A 26,278-nucleotide genomic window follows, 5' to 3' on the forward strand; every position below is an offset into this window, starting at 1 on the left:
GATTACACCTCTGCATACAGTACTGTGATAGCAATGCCCATCTTATTCATGCATTGTCCAGTCTTTCTGACAATTCAGTAAGTACACCAGTCTCATCAGGTCTAAGTAATGTATTCAAGAATGTAAGCAGTGTGTATTCGGTGACAATTTCTCTTTAGGTATACTTGACAGGACTCTGCTCTGTGTTTGGTGGGATCTGAATCTCTCCCTGTCAGTTATTCTAGTTTACAGAAGGACCTGAGGGTGACATTACTCCTCTCCCGCTCACTATGGCTATGCATTCCTCCATCTCTCGCAGTATCTCCCCTGCTGCGCTTTGGGTCTGGCGTGTCTGTGGTTTGCATTAGCGGGTGCTGTACAGTGCTTGTCTTTCTGTTTGTCGTGTTGCCTGCCATGTGGAAACTCGCTGAAGTCTAACTGACTGTGTTCTTTAGGAATGAGCCAGCAGTCAGACCCTGGATTCACTGGGGCAACTACACCTCAAAGCCCAATTATGTCACCCAGAATGGCCCATAGCCAGAGTCCCATGATGCAGCAGTCACAAGCCAACCCCGCGTACCAGTCCTCTGACCTGAATGGATGGGCACAGACAAATAATGGAGGAAACAGGTATGATGTCGGGATACTTGCACACTTGATTCAGATTTACTTTCCAGGTGTTCCTATCGTAGTGTTATCCGATTCTGATTAGTGATGAGTGAAAGTGCTCTGATTATCTGGGCATGATCGGGTGCAAACAGAGTGTCTTCGGCGTGCACAAAAAATATGTTCGAGTCCCCGTGGCTGTTTGACAGCTGCAACACATGCAGGGATTTCCTGTTTGTTAGGCAATCCCTGCATGTGTTTCGGCTGTCGAACAGCAGCGAGACATATAGCGGTGTGGACTCAAATATATTATTTGAGCACACCGCAGATGCTCTATTAGCACCCGAGCATGCTCAGATAACACCTTATCCCAGCACATTCGCTCATCGCTAATTCTGATATCTAGATTTGATATTGGCTGTGACACTGTAGAGTTTTAGTAGCTTCATATTGCTATTTTATCTTTTAGTATGTTTTCACAACCATCTCCACCACACTTCAGTCAACAAGCTGGTGCTGGCATGTATAATACCAATATGAACATCAACGTGTCCATGGCATCCAATGGCAATGTCATGAATAGCATGAATCAGATGGCTGGACAGATCAATATGACTTCAGTGACCTCTGTGCCTACATCAGGCCTATCCTCTATGGGTCCAGAGCAGGTAAGCGCAATACATTCATTTTTTACAGGAAAAGCATGTTGGGATCGCCTATTCTTATAGATCCACCTCTAAACACCATTTGTTCCTAGATTCCTAAGACCAGAATGGGCAGAAATCAAAGCAAAAACAAAATATCACAACTAAATCTTTATTCATATAAATATACTGTACTGTGCAAAAGCTTTAGTGATGTGTGAAAAAAAAAATGCTGCAAAAGTAAGAATGTAAAAAAAAAATACAGTAGGTATTAATAGTTTATATTTAGCAATTTAGCAAAGTGAATTAACAAAATCAAATCAATATTTGGCATGAGCTGCCCGCCCTTTCCTTCAAAATATCATCGATTCTCCTCAGTACACTTGTACACTGTTTTGGAAGGAATATAGCAGAGATGTTATTCCAAACATCTTAGAGAACTAACCACAGATCCTTCTGTCCCTTCATGTACTCCCACACAGACTGGATGTGAGATCAGGACACGGTGGGGCCATGTCATCACTTAGATGACTTCTTTATCCTTTACAATGTAGATAGTTCTTAATGAGATTGGCTGTATGTTTGGGCTCAGCCGCCTCCCTGATAGTATTCTATGAAGGATAAGTATGTGCCTGTATTTTTCAGCAGTCAGGACATTAACCACTTCACCAGCAAGGCCAGTTTCCTTTTTCTTCTTCCAAGAGTCATAACTTTTTCCATCAGTATGGCCATATAAGGTCTTGTTTTTGCAGGACGAGTTGTACTATTAAATGCCATCATTTATTTTACCATATAGTGTACTGGAAAACAGGAAAAAAATCCAAGAGTGGTGAAATTGCAAAAAAAATTGCAATTCCACAATTGTTTTGTGAGGTTATTTTTTTACCACGTTCACTATAGCGTGAAACTAGCCTGCCATTATGATTCCCCAGGTCATTACGAGAAAACAGCTACCAAACATATACCGTATATACTCGAGTATAAGCCGACCCAAGTATAAGCCGAGACCCCTAATTTTGCCACAAAAAACTGGGAAAAGTTAATGACTCAAGTATAAGCCTAGGGTGGGAAATGCAGCAGCTACTGGTAAATTTTAAAAATAAAAATAGATACCAATAAAAGTAAAATTAATTGATACATCAGTAGGTTGTGTTTATGAATTTTCATATTGAATCAGGAGCCCCATAGTTCATGATGGCCCCATAAGATGCTCCATATAAAAATATGCACCATATAATGCTGCACAAATGCTGATTATTGCCCCATAAGATGCTCCATAGACACATTTGCCTCATATAATGCTGCACATGGCCCATACACATATTTGCCCCATATAATGCTGCACATGGCCCCATAAGATGCTCCATACAGATATTTGCCCCATATAATGCTGCACATGGCCCCATACAGATATTTGCCCCATATAATGCTGCACATGGCCCCATAGGATGCTCCATACAGAAATTTGCCCCATAGAATGCTGCACATGGCCCCATAAGATGCTCCATACAGATATTTGCCCCATATAATGCTGCACATGGTCCCATAAGATGCTCCATACAGATATTTGCCCCATATAATGCTGCACATGGCCCCATACAGATATTTGCCCCATATAATGCTGCACATGGCCACATAAGATGCTCCATACAGATATTTGCCCCCATATAACGCTGCACATGGCCCCATAAAATGCTCCATACAGACATTTGCCCCATATGCTGTTGCTGCTATTTAAAACAAAAAATTACATACTCACCTCTCGTCTCTCAGGTCCCTGGCACTTGCTATATTCACCTGCTCCGTGTTCCACCGCTGAGCGCTGCTGTGTCTTCCCCGTCCTCTGCACTGACTGTTCAGACAGAGGGTGGCGCGCACACTAATCGCGTCATCGCGCCCTCTTACTTGAGCGTCACTGTAGAGGACGCAGAAGACGGAGCGGCGCCGACGGTGGAACGTGGAGCAGGTGAATATAGCGCACTGCCCTTGTTATACTCACCTGCTCTTGGCGCGGTCCCTGGTTCCCTGGCGCCGGCAGCTTCCTGTATTGAGCGGTCACATGGTACCGCTCATTACAGTAATGAATATGCGGCTCCACCCCTATGGAAGTGGAATCGGGTCCATATTCATTACTGTAATGAGCGGTACCATGTGACCGCTCACTACAGGAAGAAGCTGCCGGCGCCGGAGAACCAGGGACACCGCGCCAGGAGCAGGTGAGTATTATTACACAGCTGCCGCTCCCCCTCCCCTGCCGACCCCTGGGTATGACTCCAGAATAAGCCGAGAGGGGCAATTTCAGCCTTAAAAAATGGGCTGAAATTCTCGGCTTATACTCGAGCATATACGGTAGTTTTGTTTTTTTTAAGTAGTTAAAAATGTGTTTGAATTGTGCAATAAGAAGAGTTGTTCCATTTGTTGCCATTTTCCGAAACCTGTAGCGTTTTCATTTTCGAGATTTCAAATTTTTCAATACTTCCTTTCACTGTATTTAATACTTCTCTTAGAGGGAATGAAGCTGCAATCATCCAATCGCCTGTGCTAAACATAGCAGTTGTCATGATCTCCTATGAACACCGGCCCCAAGCTATCGTTCACAGGAGGATCAGAATGACAGGCACAAGTGTCATCAACAGACCCTTAGCTGTCATGACAGCACATTTGCGCCATCCCCTCCTCCGATCACGTCACGGGTGTGTATAATGATGCACGCCCCTGTTGGCACATGATAAATACCGCTGTCGGAGATTGACAGCATGATTTAACAGGTTAACAGCCGCGGCGGAGCACTGCTCCACCTGTGGCTGTTAAAGGCACATGATGGCTCATGAAATCAGCCACCAAGTGCTGGTGAAGATGCGGGCTCAGCATGTGTGCCCGTATCTAATACAAGGACATGACATATGACGTAAATATACGTCATATGTCGTGAAGAAATTAAGAAATGTGGCTAACCACTGCATCTACAGTTCTCATTGTCGCCCAGTTCTTGGTGCTTCTTCAAAAGCATTTTACCAATTGCAACAAAATCCTGAACTTTGGGTAAGTGCTCCTAGAAGAATTTATGTTGTTTTGAAGGCAAGTTTGTAAGCTTGCGAGCAGGGCCCTCATTCCTCTTGGTATCTGTTTTGAACTGTGATTTCTGTTATGCTGTAATGTCTATTGTCTGTACAAGTCCCCTCTATAAGTTGTAAAGCGCTGCGGAATATGTTGGCGCTATATAAATAAATGTATTATTATTTATTATTCTTATTAAAGGGCGGTCACATTAATTGATTAAATTTTTCTTTTATTCATTCACTTGTCATTGTATTAATTGATAAAAATAAGTTATTAACACTTCTGTTTTTGAAAGCATCCTTACTTTTCACCATTTTTCCACATTTGCCTAAATTGTTTACACAGTACTCTGTTTATCTGTCCGCTAAGCTCCTAAACATGCCAGCCACAAATGGGATGGGATGTTCAGTGTGACAGGTTCACTTTATTGTTTTTGTGAAAGAATTAAAGTTCTGAAAGTCTCTGACAAATGAATGGCCATATGTCGGTAATGGAGATGGGATGATGGGTGATCACTTCGATTCATACCTGTTGAAAAGTGATTTTGCACCTTTTTAATAATTCCCTCTTTAGTGGCACAAGAAAAGATTGTTGTTAACCCTTCAAAGCATTGTTCAGTTTGTTTGACAAGTTCATGTCTGTTCAGAATTATTGGCACGTAGAAGTGATAAGATGAATGTACAATCGCTGCTTACATAGGTTCTTGGCTCATACATTTACTTTATGGGACAGCCATGTTGTAAATTGCTTTGGGACTGTAATGTTGCTTCTTGGCAGTGCAGAGTGCTTGATTCATGTGTCCTCAACCTGTAACTGCAAAAAGGGACCCTTGTCCTCCACGCGCCCATATAATGAATGGCAGGACTCCTATGAATAATTGAATATTTTGCTGGAAAGAGTAATAGTCATGAGATGACTTCACAAGCTTTACACTTGTACTACAACCAATTAACCTTAAGTATATGGCTGGTCTGTGTAGCTTTCTCCTCTTGGGCTTAGTACTAAAAGCAATGCCATGTTTGCTGGGGTTCAGACTCTATGATGTCAGCCTGGGCGTCACCTAACAGCACACTTTCTGCAATAACTGCATTTCATAGGAACAGAATACTGGTAAACGGCAATGTTTGTTGCCATATACAGAATTGTGCACTTTGTATGACAGCGGCCCGAAGAACAGAACCTTCAGGGCGCAAACCATGTGTTCCTCTTACTCGTCTAGATGTAAAATAAACCATTCTTGTCTGCGGCAGTAACTCCGCCATACTATACTGAGGTGCCATGCATCCAGGGCCAGACTGGCCATCAGACAATTCTGGCAAACGCCAGAAGGGCCTGTCTGGTCATTGGCCACTTTGTTATTAACAGAATCTGTGTTCTTAAGATACGCATACTGTTAAGAGTTGTGACGGAGGTATCATTAGAAATATTGGTCATGTAGTAAATCTTGCTTTTCTCCATCCAGGGTAATATTACTAATATATCCCATCTGGTGCTTGGGGACGGGGACAACATGGGCCTGTGTGGTTTGAAATGCCAGGGCTGAATTCCAGCCCCAGGCCGTACCTACATGCATCATTACATCTGGAGAGACCACCAATCCTATGGCTGCCAGCTTCACTGCTGCATGATGCCAGACTCTTACCTTTTTTTTTTTTAATATTTATAAGTGGGTAAAATTTCAAAAATCCCGTAAAAAAACAAGAAGCAACTTTGCAGTATACCTCTTATTAAAAATCCTCACTGTTCTCAAAAATTAAGTGACTTTTCAAGTCTATTTACGACTCGTTGCCTAGGTTACTGGCCACCGCTGCAGTTTGTCAGTGGTGGCTGGTTTCTAAGGTAAGGAGCACATGTATGCAAGCTCTGTGCTACAAAGCTAGCAAGCGCTGCTCCGAAGCTGGGCCGGATTGCTGCACAGGCAAAGCTGCCTCTGTTTTCAGCATCGGAGAGCGCACAGTTTGGGTCTGTAATGTAACAATGGACCGAACTGTCATCGGGAGCTCACTGACCCTTGTAAGCAGAAACAAAGAATTCAGAATAACCTTTTAATTTAAATGCAAGAAATTCAGACCTCAGGACCTTAATAACTCATAAAGTTCTTTACACAGGTCATTTACTACCTGGACTAAGTAGTAATTGTGTTTCTGAAAGGGTTCTCACTATAAGATTTGGCTGCATGCCTGGACTCCATAGTAAGGTTGTATATTTGCTAGCTCTATCATGCATTGCTTACTGCTGCAACCCCAAGTTTACAAAGAGTCATCTAAGTTCTGATGTGTTTGGGTATGGGCACACGTTCAGTATTTGCCGCAGAAAAATCTGCAAATACTGATGTGTTGGCAAAACAAAGAAATAAATAATACATTTTTTTGCCAAACTGCTTCAAATCTTCAAGAAAAAAATAAGGAGAATGTGCACGAGATTTCATTCACTTTGCTGGGACAGTAAAATACTTCATTTTTTGCTGCAAAAATATTAGGTACTCACAGATTTAACGCATATAATGGCATTCTATTATTTAAAATACACAGCGGCGACTAGCGTCTCCGCTAAAGAAATTGACCTTCTGCGGCTTGTAAACCCACACCACGGGTGAGTTTACGCAGTGTTAAATAGAAGCCCAGTGGGTAAGGGATTTCTGTAAATCCCATCCACTGTACTTGGAATGTAGAACGCAGCATCTAGGACACAGCACAAACGGGCTGCTTCCAAAACATTGCTATTACTGATCGTTATCACGTAGCCTAGAGGCAGGGCATCAGAAAATCCAAAGTATAAATGGCAACACTCAGCAGGCAGAAAACTCCAGGTGAACAGGTGAAATATGTAACTAATATAGAGTTGCTTACAAATAATGAGGGAGGATAGGATGAGCCCACCACGCTGCCTCGGCGCGCATTTTAGCTTTTTCAAGGGGAAGAATCAGTCATTGGTGTGGATGGGGTTATTCACGGCTCTGCATTCTGACCACTGCTACATCTACAGCAGAGAAAACAGTGATTCTATGAAAACTGTGCCAGGCCGTCCACTTAGTGATACATCCCTGCCATCAGGCTCTCTGACCCTACTTCTTGCTGCTCCTCTGACAGATTCCCTTTAAAGAGGTTGGCACTACTTTTGTAGATGAACTTTCTTCTGCATATGCCGTCAATAACTGATTGGTCACGAACATCAACAGTCGCACTCAAATAAATCTTCAGAGTATTGTTAGCCAAACACGTGTTTTTTTTATTTTGAAAAATCACCCAAATAGATATATCACCGCAGTGTTGCAAGGTAACGTTTCGACCCACTGGGTCTTTCTCAAACCTTACTTATAGCAGTAGAGGCTGAAAGGAGGGCAAAAATCCCTGGAAAGGTGCAGGAGTCCCGTTAGGGGCTATCCATCAGTTGTATCGGGTGTCTGCGGTGGTGACTGATTGGTGGCGGTGTGAGTAGGGGTCATTCTGCAACTGTGACCACAATAGAAATGATGGCGCTGCTGTGTTCCTGCTGCATCTGACAACTTCCGGCCGGTGGGAATGCAGAGTGTCGCACCCCCATCAGTCATATCGATGGCCTGTCCTGAGGATAGCCCATAAGGAAAGTAATAATCAAACCATTTTAAGTAAGAAAAATATTGCCCCCAAAAGTGGACAACCTCTTAAGGCCACCAGGCTTTTCGGGTTTGCCTTCTCTATTCTGATCTTAACTTTTATTACGTCTGTAGTAAACATTTAATTTTTTTATTTAAGTAATAGTTTAATTTCTCTAACCCATCACCCTATACAGAGAGTTTATTAGACTTTGGGTCTGATTTATTGTGCTAACCTGTCTCTTTAATGAGCCGAATTAAAAATGTATAACTTGTCCCTATTAGTCATTCTCTGATACGTAACGATATTCGTTCCCATTAAACGTGAGTTCGCCTCTTAAGAGCTGGTAACATTCGGTGGGTTATATAGCTTTGTCTTCCCGCCATGGTGTAATGAGACATTCAGTCATTACATACAGTTGTCTGTCACTTTACCTTATGGCCTTTGACTGGTGAAGCCAATAGTGTAGCGAAGACCCTTTTCTGTGTGCACTGTTGGGGCATATTGAAGCTATAAAGGCTCGCACCTGAACAGATCGAAGTTCTTCTCCCCTTTTGCTGTAACTGACCGGTCATTACATAACGCCGTCATCTATTTGAATGGGCACAGAGGAGATCTAAAATGCACCCAGCGCCTGCACAGATGCTGGAGATGCTGCATGGAGCTGCACAAACGCTGCAGGTTTCCGCTACAGTCACATGGTGCATACATGTCACCGCTGCCAGCGCCACCTTGCGGATTGTTTACACAGTGCTTTTATTTTCACAGGAGGGGATGAGATATATTGTCTGGTTAAAACAAATTGTCACCTATCCTAAGATAAAGCATAGGTGATAACTTGCTGATTGGTAGATGTTACCTGGACCTGCACTGATTGGTAGATCGGGGAATATATATTTCAGATGGAGAACTTTTACACCTGTTGCAAAACTGCGCAGCAGGTCGGACAACACAATCTTTATGGGGCTGCCGGGAAAAAAGTTGAGCGTAGTGCTTCCCAACCCCATAGGGAATGAAGAAAGTATAGGTTGGGCATGCGCACTGCCGCCAGGATTAAATGCACCCGTTCTGCCTTTCTGTGCAGGTCCCCGACCCCCGTGAACAAGTTATCGGCCATCCTGGAATACATGATAACTTGTTTTCAATGGACCACCCTTTAAGCTTTTCCCTCTGTTTATTAATGTTTTTTTCCAAATGTTTTTTCTTTAGGTGCCGCGAGTTAGGCAGAGTTTTCAGATCTTCAAACTGTTCTAAATGAAAGGCGCTGTCCAGGACTACATAAACATGGCTGCTGTCTTGTAGGAATAGCACCACACCTGTCCACGGGCTGTGTCTGATATTACAGCTCAGCTCCTATGAATTGCCCTATCACACGCAACCTGTGAATCCAATGATTGGCACTTCATTGCCCTATCACACGCAACCTGTGAATCCAATGATTGGCACTTCATTGCCCTATCACACGCAACCTGTGAATCCAATGATTGGCACTTCATTGCCCTATCACACGCAACCTGTGAATCCAATGATTGGCACTTCATTGACCTGTCACGCGCAACCTGTGAATCCAATGATTGGCACTTCATTGACCTGTCACGCGCAACCTGCAAATCCCTTAAATACACTGGTCAGATATTGAGAAGGGAGGCAAGCTATAGGCGCCATTTGTGGCATGTAGAGTGTTGGAAACCAAGCCTAAAGGCATCCTATAAAGGCAGTAGCAATGTAAGGGCAGTTTGCTTTGATTACAATATTTTTTACTAATTTTTATTTTTATCTTTTTGCTCCAGAAATACTGCTGACCCTGAAGATGGCAGGGATGTGTTGTCTTTCTGCTGACCAGCTGGAACTTTCTCTGAACTGGAAGAGTCTTGTCACCTTGGTTGTGTTCCTATAGACTGGTGGGGGACGCCAGCTCGCAGGCCCTTGTTGAGGTGACCGGACCCGTCTCCAGATACAAACCTGAAGTTGTGTTTTCCGTGATGCAGCCTCTTCACCAGGCAGTGTGGAGCTACAATGCAGACAGGTGGCCGTCTGTTCACTGCATTCACCTTAGTGCGACTTAGATACCTGCTGTGGAGTCATTATGGACAGGCAAATTTCATTGGACTATTTGAAATGAATGTATTTAATTGTATGTATTTAAGGAAAACTCTGCTTTTTTTTTTTTGTTTTTCATTTTCCTCTTTTCACAAGTTTTTGACACTGGTTTCTACCCTTCTTTTTCTTGGACTTTTAGCCCATTAAGATACTTTTTGCTACCAGATGAAGGCTTTTTCCCCTCTTTACCCTTGTTTTTGGGAATGTATGTTTTTTATTTGTGGGTGGGAAGGTATAAATTTAAGGGGGAAAGCCAGGTTATTAGTAAAACGCACCCCGGCAAAGCATGACTAACGCAAAGGCACTGTGGAGTCACGTTCTGCACCTACCTAAACTGGGTATTTCCTAGAAGAGAATGGTTTTAGTAGGCAGGATTTATTTTCGACTACTCTTTTAGGTGTTTATTTTTCTGAGGCTAGTCAATTGTAACAGAGAGTGTACAATTAAGGAAAATATTTAGATTATGAGTAATTTGTGGGACGGCCATCTGCTGTTTCTATCAGTGCTCTGCTTTGCATCATAATTGCGTATAGCTGAATGTGAATTTCCTTAAATTGAAACTGTGGGGTGCAAATACTTTTTACACTTGTTTGCAAATCCTCCTTTTTTTCCCCATTCATCAGAAAATAAGCATGTCACGGTTGCATTCATTGACGCCACTTCCACACACACTAGTTGTTTTTAATCAATTTTTTACAGCCAAGAAGGGGTTAATCTGCAGATAGCCTCCTCATCTCTTGTGTAATTCTTCACTCCCCCCCTCCGTTACTGAAATATTAACTTGCAAAGAATTCCTTATGAAAGCCGACTTTTTATTTCCCCTCCTCCCCAAACTCTTCAGGTTTAATTTTCTTAGAACAGGGTGGATTTTTATTATGGTACATAAATAATAGCTTCTGTGTAACCGAGCAATAATTTAAGTTGAAAAAGAGGTTTTTATTTGTAAACGTTTTTGTTTTGTAGAAAAAAAAAAAAAAAGACAAGAAAAAATTGTGTTGTCGATTTGAAAAAAAATAATAAAAAAATAAAAAGGTACTTCAGTATTAAATAGGTAATTTCTGAACTGTGGCCGCCGCGTGGCTTACAGGATCACAACGCTTTTGATAGAACTAGTTTGTAGGCAGAACCCTTTCTAAAGTCAACGTCTTGCTTGAACTTCTGTATAATCCGAGGTGTACTAGTTTAAAGAGCGTCAAGACAATTTTGTAAAATGTTTTGTTTTTTTTAACTCTAGAAAAGGAAAACTGTTTTTAGAGGAGATCACCTTGTCATTTACTTGCACACCATTAATGAGAAACCCCTTCGGCTCCTGCACACAGTGGCATTGGTATTTGGATTGCCGCGACTAGACTCTGGGAGTGGTAGTGAAAACTGATGAAAATTAACGTTTGTGCCCAAAACTACTAAAAATTAATTTGGGATTGTCCGTAATAATGAACTGTCTGGATTTGCTCCATTGTATCAAGGATAGGTGCTATTCATGAGATTCATTTTCAGTGTTAGACTTTTGGGACTAAGGCCAGTTTCACACGGGGCTAAGGCCAGTTTTACACTTCCCGCGTTCACATCTGAGTACTGACTGTGATGTCCACACTGGACACCGATCTCCTGACTCAACAGCCTCCTAGGCGTAAAATAAAGCAGGGGAGTTCAGGTCAGGAGACCTGCGGCCGATCTGAACATCGCGACCCGTATTCAGACCACGAATGTCGGCAGCCGGCCTAATAACACGAATACCTGATACCTTCTGATCAATGGGCAGCACATCACCATAAAAACCTACATCTCTGAAGACACCTTTCAGAACTTGTAGGTCAACATGCTGGTTTTAATGTTATATGAAATGTATAGACATCTTGTAACGTGACCGAATTCCCCTCTGCTCAATATCCGAACAGTCAAATGTTAAAGTATATTACCTAGATGTCATTTTTTACTTATTCTATAAGATTTCTTACATCCTGGATTGATCAGTGGTTTTCAGACTTGTTCAATTTGTATCAAATGTTCCTGCTACCCAGAAGGAAGGTAATTCATGGACTTAGGAACCAGTGACTATTCTATAGTTTTAAAAGTTTTATATTTCATTTTTTAGTTGGTGGCTTTCTATTCTTGAAAACCATTTTCTCTCATTGGTTCAATATTCTATGTGGATTCAAGTTTTATAATATCATAGAGGTCGTTTTTCTAGCGCAGACTCTCAGATTTCCTGAAAATGCGTAAATCTATATCCTTGCATTTCAGCGGTTTGCAGCTTCCTCAAGAAGGGGCTTAGTAGCTCTGCAGCAGATCAGACTCCTATGATAGATTAACATGTTCTCCGCTCTGAATTTTGGACCTAAAAGCAAAATGGCAGAAAAGAGAAATGACCCCACAATCTTAAGTTAATTGCCCCCCATACCCTTGAGTTCCAGTGTTGTGGTAGAATTGTCATTGCTCTCAGTGTATGACTGTGTCCCGTACCCATGGCCGCCATCCCTTGCCCCCCGTTTGACGGTGCTGTGCATCTCCCAGTCCTGCTCATGTTCATATGCTTTCACACATGTATACCTCACTTGGCTAATTCACAAAGAGAACCATGCTCCTGTTCTGAACCACCGAGTACTGAAGTTGGATAACGCAGTGTGTCCAGGCGCGTGGAACTGCAAGAATTGCACTTTGGACATAGATATAACGTAAATTATACATTTTTACATTTCCCCTTATTAGCCAGATCTCGGCAGATCACGTGTCACACCATGATACTATTTTAAGGAGAGCTGTAAATCCACATCCAAAAGGTTTATTGTACAGGCCTGTTCTTTTCCCATTATGCAAATGAATTCATTTGTTACTCAATTAAAATCTTTCTGGAATTTTGTGGTCTTCATTCAATGTGTATTCCGGCTGAAGTGTGACTCTTGGTTCTTCCCCCCCAACATTTGTTTTTCATCCACCATGCATTGAGACCGTGGCCCTAATTCATCAATTTGTGCCAGAATCGGTTGTAAAAACTGTTTGAAATTTTGCAAATGTTTTTGTATAAGTTATACAAATATTTAGGATTTTTTTTTGCTCCCGCAAGCACCATTAAATTTTACTAAAGTGGCTGGAAGGTGGCGGGCGTGAGCTCAGCCAGACTAGTTCAGAATAATTTATACCACAGAAATAAAATGTATTTTATTCCACCATATTTTACGCTGGCTCACAGCAGCTAAAATTGATCATGAATTAATTTGGAGCAACTTTCTCCAGCAGAGTCTTCATTAAGACAAAATGGCGCTCTTGATGAGTCAGTGCTTTAGTTCTTCTTCCTACCTATAATGTGCGTCCACCAGGCATAGAGACTTTTTCTTTTGTTTTTATATGATGCTAACCAATGAATGTGAAAAGCAAATAATGTGAAATCTCTTTACCGTTTTGGGCCATATATAATGATTTTTAATATTGCTTGGGGCCCATTTAGACGAGTGATTGATCAAAGAACGATTGTTCTATTCCTGACTGTTTACCTCTCTGAGCAGCCTGGCAAACACCAGGCAAACAAGCAAAACACCCAGCCTATCTAACGGGCCCGAACATTGTCCCATTCACATAAAGCTGGCGGTGCCTCGGCATTACACCTACCAGCGACATTGAGGGAGGGGGCTCCGCATGAGACATAGTGGTCTGGGTTGGAATTCTAATACTACCTTGCTGATATAATCAGGGAGGATCCCTTGTATTAGAATTGGTCCTTTATATGTAGAGAAATAATTGCCCATCACAGATGCAGAGCGGGTGGCGCTCAGGTGACATTCTGTTTATCCTTTGCAAATTGATCAGTTGTTACCCATTCAGAGAAAGTTATAAAATGACAATATCTGATACTGCTCCCTAAATTCACGGCTTGCAGCCCTTTATAGGTATTGTTCTTTTTTTTTCTTTTTTTTAATTTACTAGTGAAAGGCAAACCCACACAACAAAAGTATCGGCTCCGAGAACTTGTGTCCCCAGTATTATATGCTGCTTTTACCACAACACAAAAGTAAAAGCTTGATCCAATACAATAATATTGATGAGCTCATTTCTAGGCTAGGTCATCAGTATGAGATCTGTGGGGTCCGACACCCAGCACCGTACCGATCAGCTGTTCTAAGCTCCTGTAATGGCCACTGCCGGATACTGCTGTTCTGTGGTCACCGTTCCTTATATAAGGAACCATGACTGTAAAATCTAGTAATGTTATCTATGTGTTATCGTAAAGATCACCTCTAGTGATGAGCGAACGTGCTTGGATAAGGTGTTGGCCTGCATGTGTTGTGGCTGTCTAACAGCCGCGGAGAATCGAATATAGTATTCGAGCACGCCGCAGTCACTCAGCACCCGAGCATGCGCAGATAACACCTTATCCGATCACATCCGCTCATCACTAATCACCTCCATTCTTTTTTATTGTCCTGCTCATTATGAACTCATCATATTGAAGACTACTACTATTTGTTAGCTGACTCTGCCCACAGCTGCTCATTGCATTATGGAAGAGTGATACAGAAATTCAGACAAAATCAGTAATTAATCTTCTTGCAGTAGACCACCCATCATTCAATCAGATCTAATGACGCTCTCATGTCGAGCTCTGGTACTTCCCTCCTGAAGTCTGAAATGGCTCCTTTAACTTTCTCCATTCTTGAACACACACAGCCTTGCCACCCTTCATTGACCCCAATATTTTGGAGATTTTAATTTATTACTTGTAAGTTTGTATAATATACAGTTTTGGGTGTGGACATGGCTTTTTTTAATTTTTCTATAATTAAAACCAGTGGCTTAACTCCACTTTATAGATCCCAAAGATTCATAATCCGTTCTGATACTAAACAGAATCCATGAAATGTAAGTAATATTTGGATGTTTTTGTAGCCTTTGTAATGTGGATTGCTGCCTATATACAGAGCATACTCGGCCTGCACAATCTCTGGTGTGACCGGCCTTCCTTGCGCTGCCTGCTCCTTTTTACGACACTTTGTCAGGGCTGAAACATCTTCGATAAATTTCTACTTTCTAAACCATCAGTCTGGTCGAGGCTGCCCAGCACTCACAAAGTGTACCACAATTGTTATGTGTCTTCTTTTCCGCCAGTTATTTGTTTAGAAACTAAAACTGATTTATTTAAGTTTACTACAGGTGAATAAAAAGTAAAACTAAAAAGAAAGCTACGTGCAAGAACCTCAAAATGCTAATAAAATAGCATAATGCCTTAGATCTGTTTATAAGTATTGTATATTCCTTCATAGCTGTTTGATGTATAATATTTGTATAGTATATAGTGTACATTTTGGAACAGCGACTCCATCTGGGATTTTTGTTTTAATCGGTCAAGATGGACCTCTTTCCAAAATCCTTTTAATTGTATTCTTCGCCATCTACCTATTTTCCTGTTGGTTGTGAATTTTATTTGTACAGCTGAAGTCCTCTACAAAAATAGTGTGTGTGCGTGTGTGCATTTACAAGACGTATACAAGGGTAAAAATAAAGCAATATATAAAATATGGTTCTTCAGGAGAAAGCTTACAGTATTGCAGGTCTTGACTCTTTCTTCGCTTCCTTTGGATAGTTGAGTTTCCTCTTAATCGCTCTTTGTCTCACCTGCATTGATGTCTATTTCTATAGTGTGAGCAGTTTATGCAAAGGTAGATCTATTTAGAGAGATTTTAAATACACTTATGCAAGTTAATATTGCTTTGCTGATGCTTATTGGCGTATTTGATGTCAAATAATGCTACTGTAAATAAAGAATTGTTACTGCATCAATTAATAAATTTTAATGCCTTTTGGGTTTATATAGTACGTGGCCTCTTTTTGTATCAAACCTTCGTCAACTAAACTTATTAAATTCCACCACTATTGTGCATGTTTGGCTCATGTGAACATAAACTATATGGAGAAAACGAGTGGGACACCTACAGTGGCATGTAAAAGTTTGTGCACCCCTGGTCAAAATTACTGTTGTTGTGAACGGTTAAGCAAGTTGAGGATGAAATGAGCTCTAAAAGGCCTAAAGTTAAAGATGACACATTTCCTTTTGTATTTTAGGCAAAATATATAGACAAAATATATACACTGCTCAAAAAAATAAAGGGAACACTTTTAACAGAATATACAGTTAAGTCCATATATATTTGGACAGAGACAAAATTTTTCTAATTTTGGTTATAGACATTACCATAATGAATTTTAAACAAAACAATTCAGATGCAGTTGAAGTTCAGACTTTCAGCTTTCATTTGAGGGTATCCACATTACAATTGGATGAAGGGTTTAGGAGTTTCAGCTCCTTAACATGTGCCACCCTGTTTTTAAAGGGACCAAAAGTAATTGGCCAGACTCCATAATTTTAAATAAAATGTTCATTTTTAGTACTTGGTTGAAAACCCTTTGTTGGCAATGACTGCCTGAAGTCTTGAACTCATGGACATCACCAGACTCTGTGTTTCCTCCTTTTTGATGCTCTGCCAGGCCTTCACTGTGGTGGTTTTCAGTTGCTGTTTGTTTGTGGGCCTTTCTGTCTGAAGTTTAGTCTTTAACAAGTGAAATGCTGCTCAATTGGGTTGAGATCAGGTGACTGACTTGGCCATTCAAGAATATTCCACTTCTTTGCTTTAATAAACTCCTGGGTTGCTTTGGCTTTATGTTTTGGGTCATTGTCCATCTGTAGTATGAAACGACGACCAATAAGTTTGGCTGCGTTTGGCTGGATCTGAGCACACAGTATGGCTCTGAATACCTCAGAATTCATTCGGCTGCTTCTGTCCTGTGTCACATCATCAATAAACACTAGTGACCCAGTGCCACTGGCAGCCATGCATGCCCAAGCCATCACACTACCTCCACCGTGTTTTACAGATGTGGTATGCTTTGGATCATGAGCTGTACCTCGCCTTTGCCATACTTTTCTCTTTCCATCATTCTGGTAGAGGTTGATCTTGGTTTCATCTGTCCAAAGAATGTTCTTCCAGAACTGTGCTGGCTTTATTAGATGTTTTTTAGCAAAATCCAGTCTAGCCTTTATATTCTTGATGCTTATGAGTGGCTTGCACCGTGCAGTGAACCCTCTGTATTTACTTTCATGCAGTCTTCTCTTTATGATATATTTGTATATTGATACGCCGACCTCCTGGAGAGTGTTGGTCACTTGGTTGGCTGTTGTGAAGGGGTTTCTCTTCACCATGGAGATTATTCTGCGACCATCCACCACTGTTGTCTTCTGTGGGCGCTCAGGTCTTTTTGCATTGATGAGTTCAACAGTGCTTTCTTTCTTTCTCAGGATGTACCAAACTGTAGATTTTGCCACTCCAAATATTGTAGCAATTTCTCGGATGGGTTTTTTCTGTTTTCGCAGCTTAAGGATGGCTTGTTTCATCTGCATGGAGAGCTCCTTTTACCGCATGTTTACTTCACAGCAAAACCTTCGAAATGCAAGCACCACATCTCAAATCAACTCCAGGCCTTTTATCTGCTTAATTGAGTATGACATAACAAAGGGATTGCCCATACCTGTCCATGAAATAGCCTTGGAGTCAATTGTCCAATTACTTTTGGTCCCAGTCGGCATACGAGCGGCACACGGCTGCCGCACGTGTGCCACACTGATGTGCCACGTGAGCTCACGGACACGGATAACTCCGGTACCGATTTTTCCGGTACCGGAATTATCTGGATGTGTGGGACAGGCCTAACACAGTTAAACACTGGTGATTCACAGTTCTGCGCATGAGAAAAGTCTGGTAGCTGCTGCTTGGTCCTGTTATAGCAGAGCAGAGTTTGTTGTGCTGAGCTCTTCCTTCAGATTAACTGATCTCTCTTCTTCCAGATCCGGGTGTCAAGGCTCCTGGGTATTAATGCTACTAACCTGGTAACCAACAGGACCTTAGACATGTGACAGAGTGGGAGGAGGTCAGGGTGCGGAGCCAGACGCCGGGGTACAGAGAAGGAATAAACACTAGAGAGTTATCAAACAAGCAAAGATCGGAGCCAGGAGATCATGAGGTACCAAAAGGGAGAGACGGGATAGTCAGAAGCAAAGCCAGAGTTAAGTAATCCAGAAGAACAAACAGAGTAACGCACGGTAAGATAAACACAATGCAAACCGGGCACACACTCCAGGGGTCAAGCATACAGACTAAAGCAGAACGTATAGCTGACAGAGAAACCCAGCTAGGTGTGAGTATAAATACCCTTCCCATCTTGAAAGAGAGGCCAACAACATTAACCCTGAGAGAACAGGGCATTAACCATAACCGTACCTCCCCCCCCCCCCCCCCTTAACGGGGGGCCACTGGGCCCCCAGGCTTCTCAGGGTATCTGGCATGAAAAGCCTGCACCAGTCGTTCAGCATGCACAGAACTGGCCGGACCCCATGACCTATCCTCAATAGAATATCCCTTCCAATGTATTAAGTACTGAAGCCTTAGACGCACCCACCGTGAATCAATGATGCGCCCTACCATGATTCATGAGTAAGACTGCCTAGTGCAGTCGAAACGCGTCGACTGGGTCATGTCGACCATGTAAATTTTCCTTTGTATGCACTATAATTTCTTTCGAAAAGGAAAATCCTGTCCTGTTCAGCCGGACTCCAGTTTTTTCTATTTTCAATGATGCACCCTACCTCGTACTCCAGCTGACTGTTAAATATGCTTATTTCGCACATTTATTTAATCAGGATTCTTTACCAGATGCGATACTCTTAAAAAAAAAATGTCATGATATTTTCATAAAAATTGTAGTGGTTTATTGGATTGTCCACAGAAAAACCACATTGCAGCAAAACATAAAATAGGTGTAATAGTTACGAACAGATTGTCCATTTGTTCCTCATCTTTCCTGAGATGGTAAAAAGCGTCTGTCATGGAGTTGAATTCATCATGGCTACCAGTTGTTCATTCCTTCTGTGAGTAGTCTGAAGTCCATGGAGAATGAAGGAGAAGGCAGAAGGTGACAGCCCCCACCCATCTGTGAATTTTGGTTATACAGGTCCTTCTCAAAAAATTAGCATATAGTGTTAAATTTCATTATTTACCATAATGTAATGATTACAATTAAACTTTCATATATTATAGATTCATTATCCACCAACTGAAATTTGTCAGGTCTTTTATTGTTTTAATACTGATGATTTTGGCCTACAACTCCTGATAACCCAAAAAACCTGTCACAATAAATTAGCATATTTCAACCGTCCAATCAAATAAAAGTGTTTTTTAATAACAAACAAAAAACCCATCAAATAATAATGTTCAGTTATGCACTCAATACTTGGTCGGGAATCCTTTGGCAGAAATGACTGCTTCAATGCGGCGTGGCATGGAGGCAATCAGCCTGTGACACTGCTGAGATGTTATGGAGGCCCAGGATGCTTCAATAGCGGCCTTAAGCTCATCCAGAGTGTTGGGTCTTGCGTCTCTCAACTTTCTCTTCACAATATCCCACAGATTCTCTATGGGGTTCAGGTCAGGAGAGTTGGCAGGCCAATTGAGCACAGTAATACCATGGTCAGTAAACCATTTACCAGTGGTTTTGGCACTGTGAGCAGGTGCCAGGAAGCATGAAGTGCTCCAAAATCTCCTGATAGCTAGCTGCATTGACCCTGCCCTTGATGAAACACAGTGGACCAACACCAGCAGCTGACATGGCACCCCACACCATCACTGACTGGGTACTTGACACTGGACTTCAGGCATTTTGGCATTTCCTTCTCCCCAGTCTTCCTCCAGACTCTGGCACCTTGATTTCCGAATGACATGCAAAATTTGCTTTCATCAGAAAAAAGTACTTGGGACCACTTAGCAACAGTCCAGTGCTGCTTCTCTGTAGCCCAGGTCAGGCGCTTCTGCCGCTGTTTATGGTTCAAAAGTGGCTTTACCTGGGGAATGCGGCACCTGTAGCCCATTTCCTGCACACGCCTGTGCACGGTGGCTCTGGATGTTTCCACACCAGACTCAGTCCACTGCTTCCTCAGGTTCCCCAAGGTCTGGAATCGGTCCTTCTCCACAATCTTCCTCAGGGTCCGGTCACCTCTTCTCGTTGTACAGCGTTTTCTGCCACATTGTTTCCTTCCAACAGACTTACCATTGAGGTGCCTTGATACAGCACTCTGGGAACAGCCTATTTGTTGAGAAATTTCTTTCTGGGTCTTACCCTCTTGCTTGAGGGTGTCAATGATGGCCTTCTTGACATCTGTCAGGTCGCTAGTCTTACCCATGATGGGGGTTTTGAGTAATGAACCAGGCAGGGAGTTTTTAAAAGCCTCAGGTATCTTTTGCATGTGTTTAGAGTTAATTAGTTGATTCAGAAGATTAGGGTAATAGGTCGTTTAGAGAACCTTTTCTTGATATGCTAATTTATTGAGACAGGTTTTTTGGGTTATCAGGAGTTGTATGCCAAAATCATCAGTATTAAAACAATAAAAGACCTGACAAATTTCAGTTGGTGGATAATGAATCTATAATATATGAAAGTTTAATTGTAACCATTACATTATGGTAAATAATGAAATTTAACACTATATGCTAATTTTTTGAGAAGGACCTGTATGTCCCATAGAGCACGTGTTCTCTCGATATGATGTTAACTTATACTCTGAGCTATATATACAGGAATAGCTTTTGTAATGTCAGCGAAAGACAATGTGCTCAGTTCAGAATTGAGAATAAGAATAATTCAATTAATAATTAATATTTAACACTGACCATCTACCAATACCGGCGGAACATTGGATGAGGAATCTTCTCTAACCGTCCCCACAGGTTTTAATAGGGACCTGCGGAAGACATTAGATATTTTGAAGGAGGTGGGCAACTAATCTATAGGCCACCGGGTTGATCACCTCTATAATCGTATGGACCTATAAACCTGGGGCCTAACTTCATAGAGGGTATCTTAAGCTTGATGTTACGGGTAGACAACCACACCTCCCCCACAGTCAGTATAGGAGCTGACCCCCTCCTCCTGTCCGCAAAATGTTTGTACCTCTTCTGGGCTTTGGAGATTTTCCCCTGAACCTCCCTCCAAAGGGTGCTTAACTGTTGCACCAAACCCTCGGTGCCAGGGCAACCAGAATCCATGCGGGAAAATTCTCCAAATTGCGCAACAAACCCATAATTGACCTGAAAGAAAGATTTGCCAGTAGACTGATTAATACGACATTTGAACGCAAATTCTGTCATGGGTAATACCTCACACCAGTCGTCCTGTCTGGAAGAGGCCAGACACCTCAAAATTTGTTCCAACGACTGGTTGGTGCGTTCAGTCTGTCCGTTAGATTCCGGGTGATAAGCAGAGGAGAATGACAACGTAGCCCCCAACTTCTTACAAAAGCCCTGCAAAACCTGGACACAAATTGCACACCCGTCAGACACCACATTCACAGGGACCCCATGCAACTGAACTATATGCTTAATAAACAAGCGAGCTAAGGTTTCAGAAGGTAACTCAGGTAACGGCACAAAATGGGCTTGCTTCAAAAACCTATCAACCACTACCCAAACTACTGAGTTGCCCTTGGAAGACGGAAGAATAGTGATAAAATCCATGGACAGGTGTGTCCAAGGTTTATCTGGAATTGGCAAAAGGTACCAGTTCCCTGGCCAGACCAGAGAACACTCAGAACAAGCACACACCCAACAAGTATTCAAAAACTTTTTGATATCAGTACCCATAGAGGGCTACCAAAAACTCCTAGCTACTGCCCCCAGGTAGCTGCAATCCCAGGGTGTGCACTCAACACAAAATCATGAAATTCTTGTAGAAGTGTGAGATGGAAATGATCGGGTACAAACAATTTGCCTGAGGGTTTATTCCTGGGAGTTCATGCTTTCGTGTTTCCAAAATCTCTCTCTGTAACTCAGATGAGACTTCTGCTACAACCACTCCCGGTTGAAGAATGGAGGTTCTGGAGGCGACATAGATTCAAAACTTCGGGATAAGGCATCCGCCTTTACATGTTTAGACCCTGGTCGGAACGTAATGGTAAAATGAAACTGAGAAAAAAAAGTGCCCACCGAGCCTGTCTGGGGGGTCAATCTCTTAGCGGACTCAATATAGGCCAAATTTTTATGATCAGTGATGACCGTAACGGGATGAATATCCCCCTCCAGAAAATGCCTCCATTCTTCAAAGGCCAATTTAATTGCCAGCAATTCCCTGTTGCCGACATCATAATTTCTCTCGGCCGAAGATAATTTTTTTTAGAGAAAAAGGCACAGGGTTTAAGGTTAGTAAGGGTGGACGGGCCCTGAGACAACACTGCTCCCACCCCTACCTCCAAAGCGTTGACCTCAACGATAAAAAGTCTCGACGGATTGGGTTGTATCAACACGGGGGCTGAGGTGAAACATTTCTTCAGTGTCTGGAAGGAATTTTTTTGCAGCCACGGACCAATTTTTTTTACATCTGCCCCTTTGAGTGTGAGGTCCGTTAAGGGTTTCACCACCTGCGAAAACCCTTTAATGAACTTCCTATAATAATTAGCGAAGCCAAGAAATCCTTGCAACCCCTTCAGGTCATAAGGTTGCGCCCAATCAGAAATGGCCTGAACCTTCCCCGGATCCATGTGGAATCCCTCCCCAGATAAAATTAAACCCAGAAAAGACAGTTCTTGCATAAAGAATGAACACTTATCCAGCTTAGAGTATAAATGGTTCTCCCTGAGTCTGACAAGAACCGTATATAGATGGTGTAAGTGTGACTGACTGTCCTCTGAGTATATCAAGATGTCATCCAGGTAAATGACAACATAGCGCCCAATCAGGTCAGAAAAAACAACATTAATGAAATTCTGGAAAACAGCAAGGGCGTTAGTGAGACCGAAGGGCATAACCAAATTTTCAAATAAACCCTTGGTCGTCAGTAACGCTGTTTTCCATTCATCCCCCTCACGGATCCTTATAAGGTTATAAGCCCCTCGTAAGTCAAGTTTAGAAAACCACTTGGCCCCAGTGAGTTGATTACATAAATCAGGAATCAGAGGAAGAGGATACATGTTTTTTTACAGTAATCTTATTCAGTTCCTAAAAGTCGAGGCACGGTCGCAAACCATCTTTCTTCTTCACAAAGAAAAACCCCGCTGCCACGGGTGAGATAGAAGGCCGAATATGCCCCTTGCAGAGACTCTCTGTGATGTATTCTTTCATGGCTTGGCGCTCAGGCTCAGAAAAATTGTGCAGACGAGTCTTGGGTAATTTGGCTCCTGGGACTAAATTAATAGCACAATCACCGGGTCGATGTGGTGGAAGTGTCGCTTTCGGAAAACACATCTTCGAAGTCTTTCAGGTACTCCGGAATACCCTCCAGACCAACAGATGACACAGATACAGACTTTACCGGGTTAACAAAAGGTCCCAGGTTACAACACGGACCATTACCCATACATCCCCATTGAGTGATCTCCCCCCACCACCCAATCAATGACAGGGTTGTGGCATTGCAGCCAGGGCATTCCCAGTACCAGTCCTGCAGGCAGATTATTCATCACAAAACAACTTAATTTTTCCACGTGAGTGGAACCCACTTTCAGAGAAAATACATCAGTCCTGAAACAAATTCCATCCCGGGTAAGAGGGGACGAATCAACAGCCACAATTTTAATAGGGTCTTTCAGCCTGACTGTCCCTATCTTACTACGAGTCACAACTTGGGCATCAATCAAATTAATGGAAGAACCGCAGTCAACAAAGGTGGTGGTCACCACAGGACCGCCAGCAAGTTCCAATTCCACTTGGAGCACAATTTTTGCAAGCGAGAAAAAATGTACCTGGGAGTCTGGACAACCTCCTCGATTGTTGCCCAGACTCAGTCGTTTCTCAGACGGTTTCCCAGAAGAAGGGCAGGAGGGGCAGTTCCTTTTCCAATGTCCAGAGGCTTCACAGTAAAAGCACAGTTGGTTGTCTCTGCGGTGCCTTCTCTCTTTCTCCATAATTGAGACTGACCCAATCTCCATGGGCTCAGATACAGGTTACTTCATCATACAATTTGGAGAACAAGGAAGTCTCTTGTTGCTTCACTCTAGCACGGAGTCACCGGTCCATTTGGACCACCTGTCATGGCGTCCTCCAGGGTATCAGGAGGAGGATGAAGTGCCAGAGCGTCCTTCAGATGGTCACAGACCCTTTCAGAACAACCCGCTCAGGGCTGCGTCTTTCCAAGAAACTTTGGCTGCCCAATGCCTAAACTCTGAGTAGAACCATTCAGCGGAGTGCCTCCCCTGTGTCACACTCATCACCATATCCTCCGCCAGATGTACTCTATCAGACTCATCACAAATGTGCCCCAGAGCCTCAAAGAACAGGTTCACAGAGATGCGTTCAGGAGCAGAGGAAGGGAAAGAGAAAGCCCATGCCTGTGGAGCCCCCCCTTAACAAGGACATTACTACCCACACCCTCTCCCTTTCATTTCCAGAAGCCTGGGGACGCAACTCAAAAAACAACTTGCATCCCTCCTTAAAGACCCTGAACAATTTTTTATCTCCAGATAAAAGTATCGGGTAACTTTACTGGTGGTTCGGAGTCCGCTAGGGATACATCAGTGGGGCGCCCTCCCAAAACCCAATAGAGCAGACATCTGTAAAGCACCTGCCACATCTCTCTGCAACTGTTGGTGAGAGTGGACCAGGGCTTGCTGCTCCATGGACACCTGCAAAAGCTGGGAGAGCTCATTAATCTGCCCTGTGAGAGCCTGTACTGGATCCATGGCATACCAACACCCCCCACCAGGGAAAAAGCTATAATGTCACTGTTCCCGGGTATTAATGCTGCCGGGAGAGCTGCACACAGCAGCAAAGGAGCTGAGCTAAACGCCGGGTTACTAACCTGTTAACCAACAGGACCTTAGACATGTGACAGAGTGGGAGGAGGTCAGGGGGTCGGAGCCAGACACCAGGGTGCAGAGAAGGAATAAACACTAGAGAGTTATCAAACAAGCAAAGATCAGAGCCAGGAGATCACGGGGTACCAAAAGGGAGAGACGGGATAGTCAGAAGCAAAGCCAGAGATCAGTATTCCAGAAGAACAAGCAGAGTAACGCACAAAGAGCAAGATAAACAATGCAAACCGGGCACACACTCCAGGGGTCAAGCACACAGACTAAAGCAGAACGTATAGCTAACAGAGAAACCCAGCTAGGAGTGAGTATAAATACCCCTCCCATCTTGAAATGGAGGCCAACAACATTAACCATGACACCAGGCATGGTGTCTTTCTCACTTTCAATGTTGAGAGATGACTGGTACCACAATGTTATTTTCTTTCTCAAGTTAGAGGTGTTCGGGGAGAACTATCCTGACTGTACGATGTGACTCTTCTTTTGGATATGGTCCTGGTGATCAATCCTACAGTAGCCGGTCACTATCTTCTCCTTTGAAGCCATTAATTCATTTGTCAGTCTTTCAATGTTAGAACACAGAAAACAGTCCTGCCACACTCCCTCAGACACCAGGCTGTTTTTCTTTTCCTGCTTCTTGTCCAAAAGCAACACACAGCAAACTGCAGGAGTGAAAGGACTGGTCCAAGTGCACACAAATCATAGGGGAGCATGCTCTCTTAAAGTCACAGTGTCATTCAGTGCTTAGCAAGGGCTAACCCCCTACAGAACCTTAAAATATAATCTATAATCTAACTGTTTTGTTAATGTTTTCCTGAGTAAAGATGGCGACCATCTTGCTTTTCCTCGGGATCCTCTTATAAAGAGATTATTGAAAGACAAACCAGAATGAGATCTGCCATCCTGGAGTCCATTACAGTCATTGGACTTACTTGGTCCTGCAGGCTAAGCCAGTTTTACATTTTGTATGACAAAAAAAAAAGAGCGAGATCTCTCCTAGGCAAATATTTCAAAGTAAAATGTTATTTCAAGATGTGCTTTTCAAGCTCTTTTAAAGAAGTCCCAAGAAATGGGTAACATTGAGGATGGGGGATTCAGTATATGGTAACTTTGTGCAGTAGGTAAGAGACACATCATGCTTACTCGTCTTCTAAATGGGAAGATGTCCAGCAATGCTGTCACCTCAGAAATTGCAGCAACCAGTGAAACCGAGCTACACCATTCTACAAGTCTGACTAAAAATGGTCTTCATGGAAGAATTGCAGCTAAAAAGCCATGCCTTCGGCATAGAAACAAAGCGGCAACAACATAGGAAATGGAATTTTGAAAAATGGCAGCTCATGCTCTCTTCTGATGAGGCAAAATGTGAAATATTTGGCTGTAACAGCTTGTTCGCAGAAGGACTGGAGAGCGGTGCAATGAGTGTCTGCAAGCAAAGGTGAAAAGGGTGGATGTTCTTGCAAGTTTTGGGCTACATT

The 26,278-nt window shown here is 42.7% G+C and overlaps 1 protein-coding gene across 5 annotated transcripts in view; it reads left to right on the forward strand.

Annotated features, from left to right (window-relative positions):
* NCOA2 (nuclear receptor coactivator 2) overlaps positions 1 to 10,649 on the forward strand; it is a 181,738-nt gene extending 171,089 nt beyond the window's left edge. For all 5 annotated transcript variants that reach the window (XM_077270626.1, XM_077270630.1, XM_077270627.1 and 2 more), the window contains 3 exons: positions 435 to 609; positions 1,055 to 1,253; positions 9,655 to 10,649. In XM_077270626.1, the coding sequence (XP_077126741.1) occupies positions 435 to 609; positions 1,055 to 1,253; positions 9,655 to 9,666 (386 nt within the window). In that variant the 3' untranslated portion in view covers positions 9,667 to 10,649. The remainder of the gene's footprint in view (positions 1 to 434; positions 610 to 1,054; positions 1,254 to 9,654) is intronic.
* The last annotated feature ends 15,629 nt before the right edge of the window (positions 10,650 to 26,278 follow it).

Source organism: Ranitomeya variabilis, chromosome 6, assembly GCF_051348905.1.
Source record: "Ranitomeya variabilis isolate aRanVar5 chromosome 6, aRanVar5.hap1, whole genome shotgun sequence".
In the NCBI taxonomy this organism is placed as follows: domain Eukaryota; kingdom Metazoa; phylum Chordata; class Amphibia; order Anura; family Dendrobatidae; genus Ranitomeya; species Ranitomeya variabilis.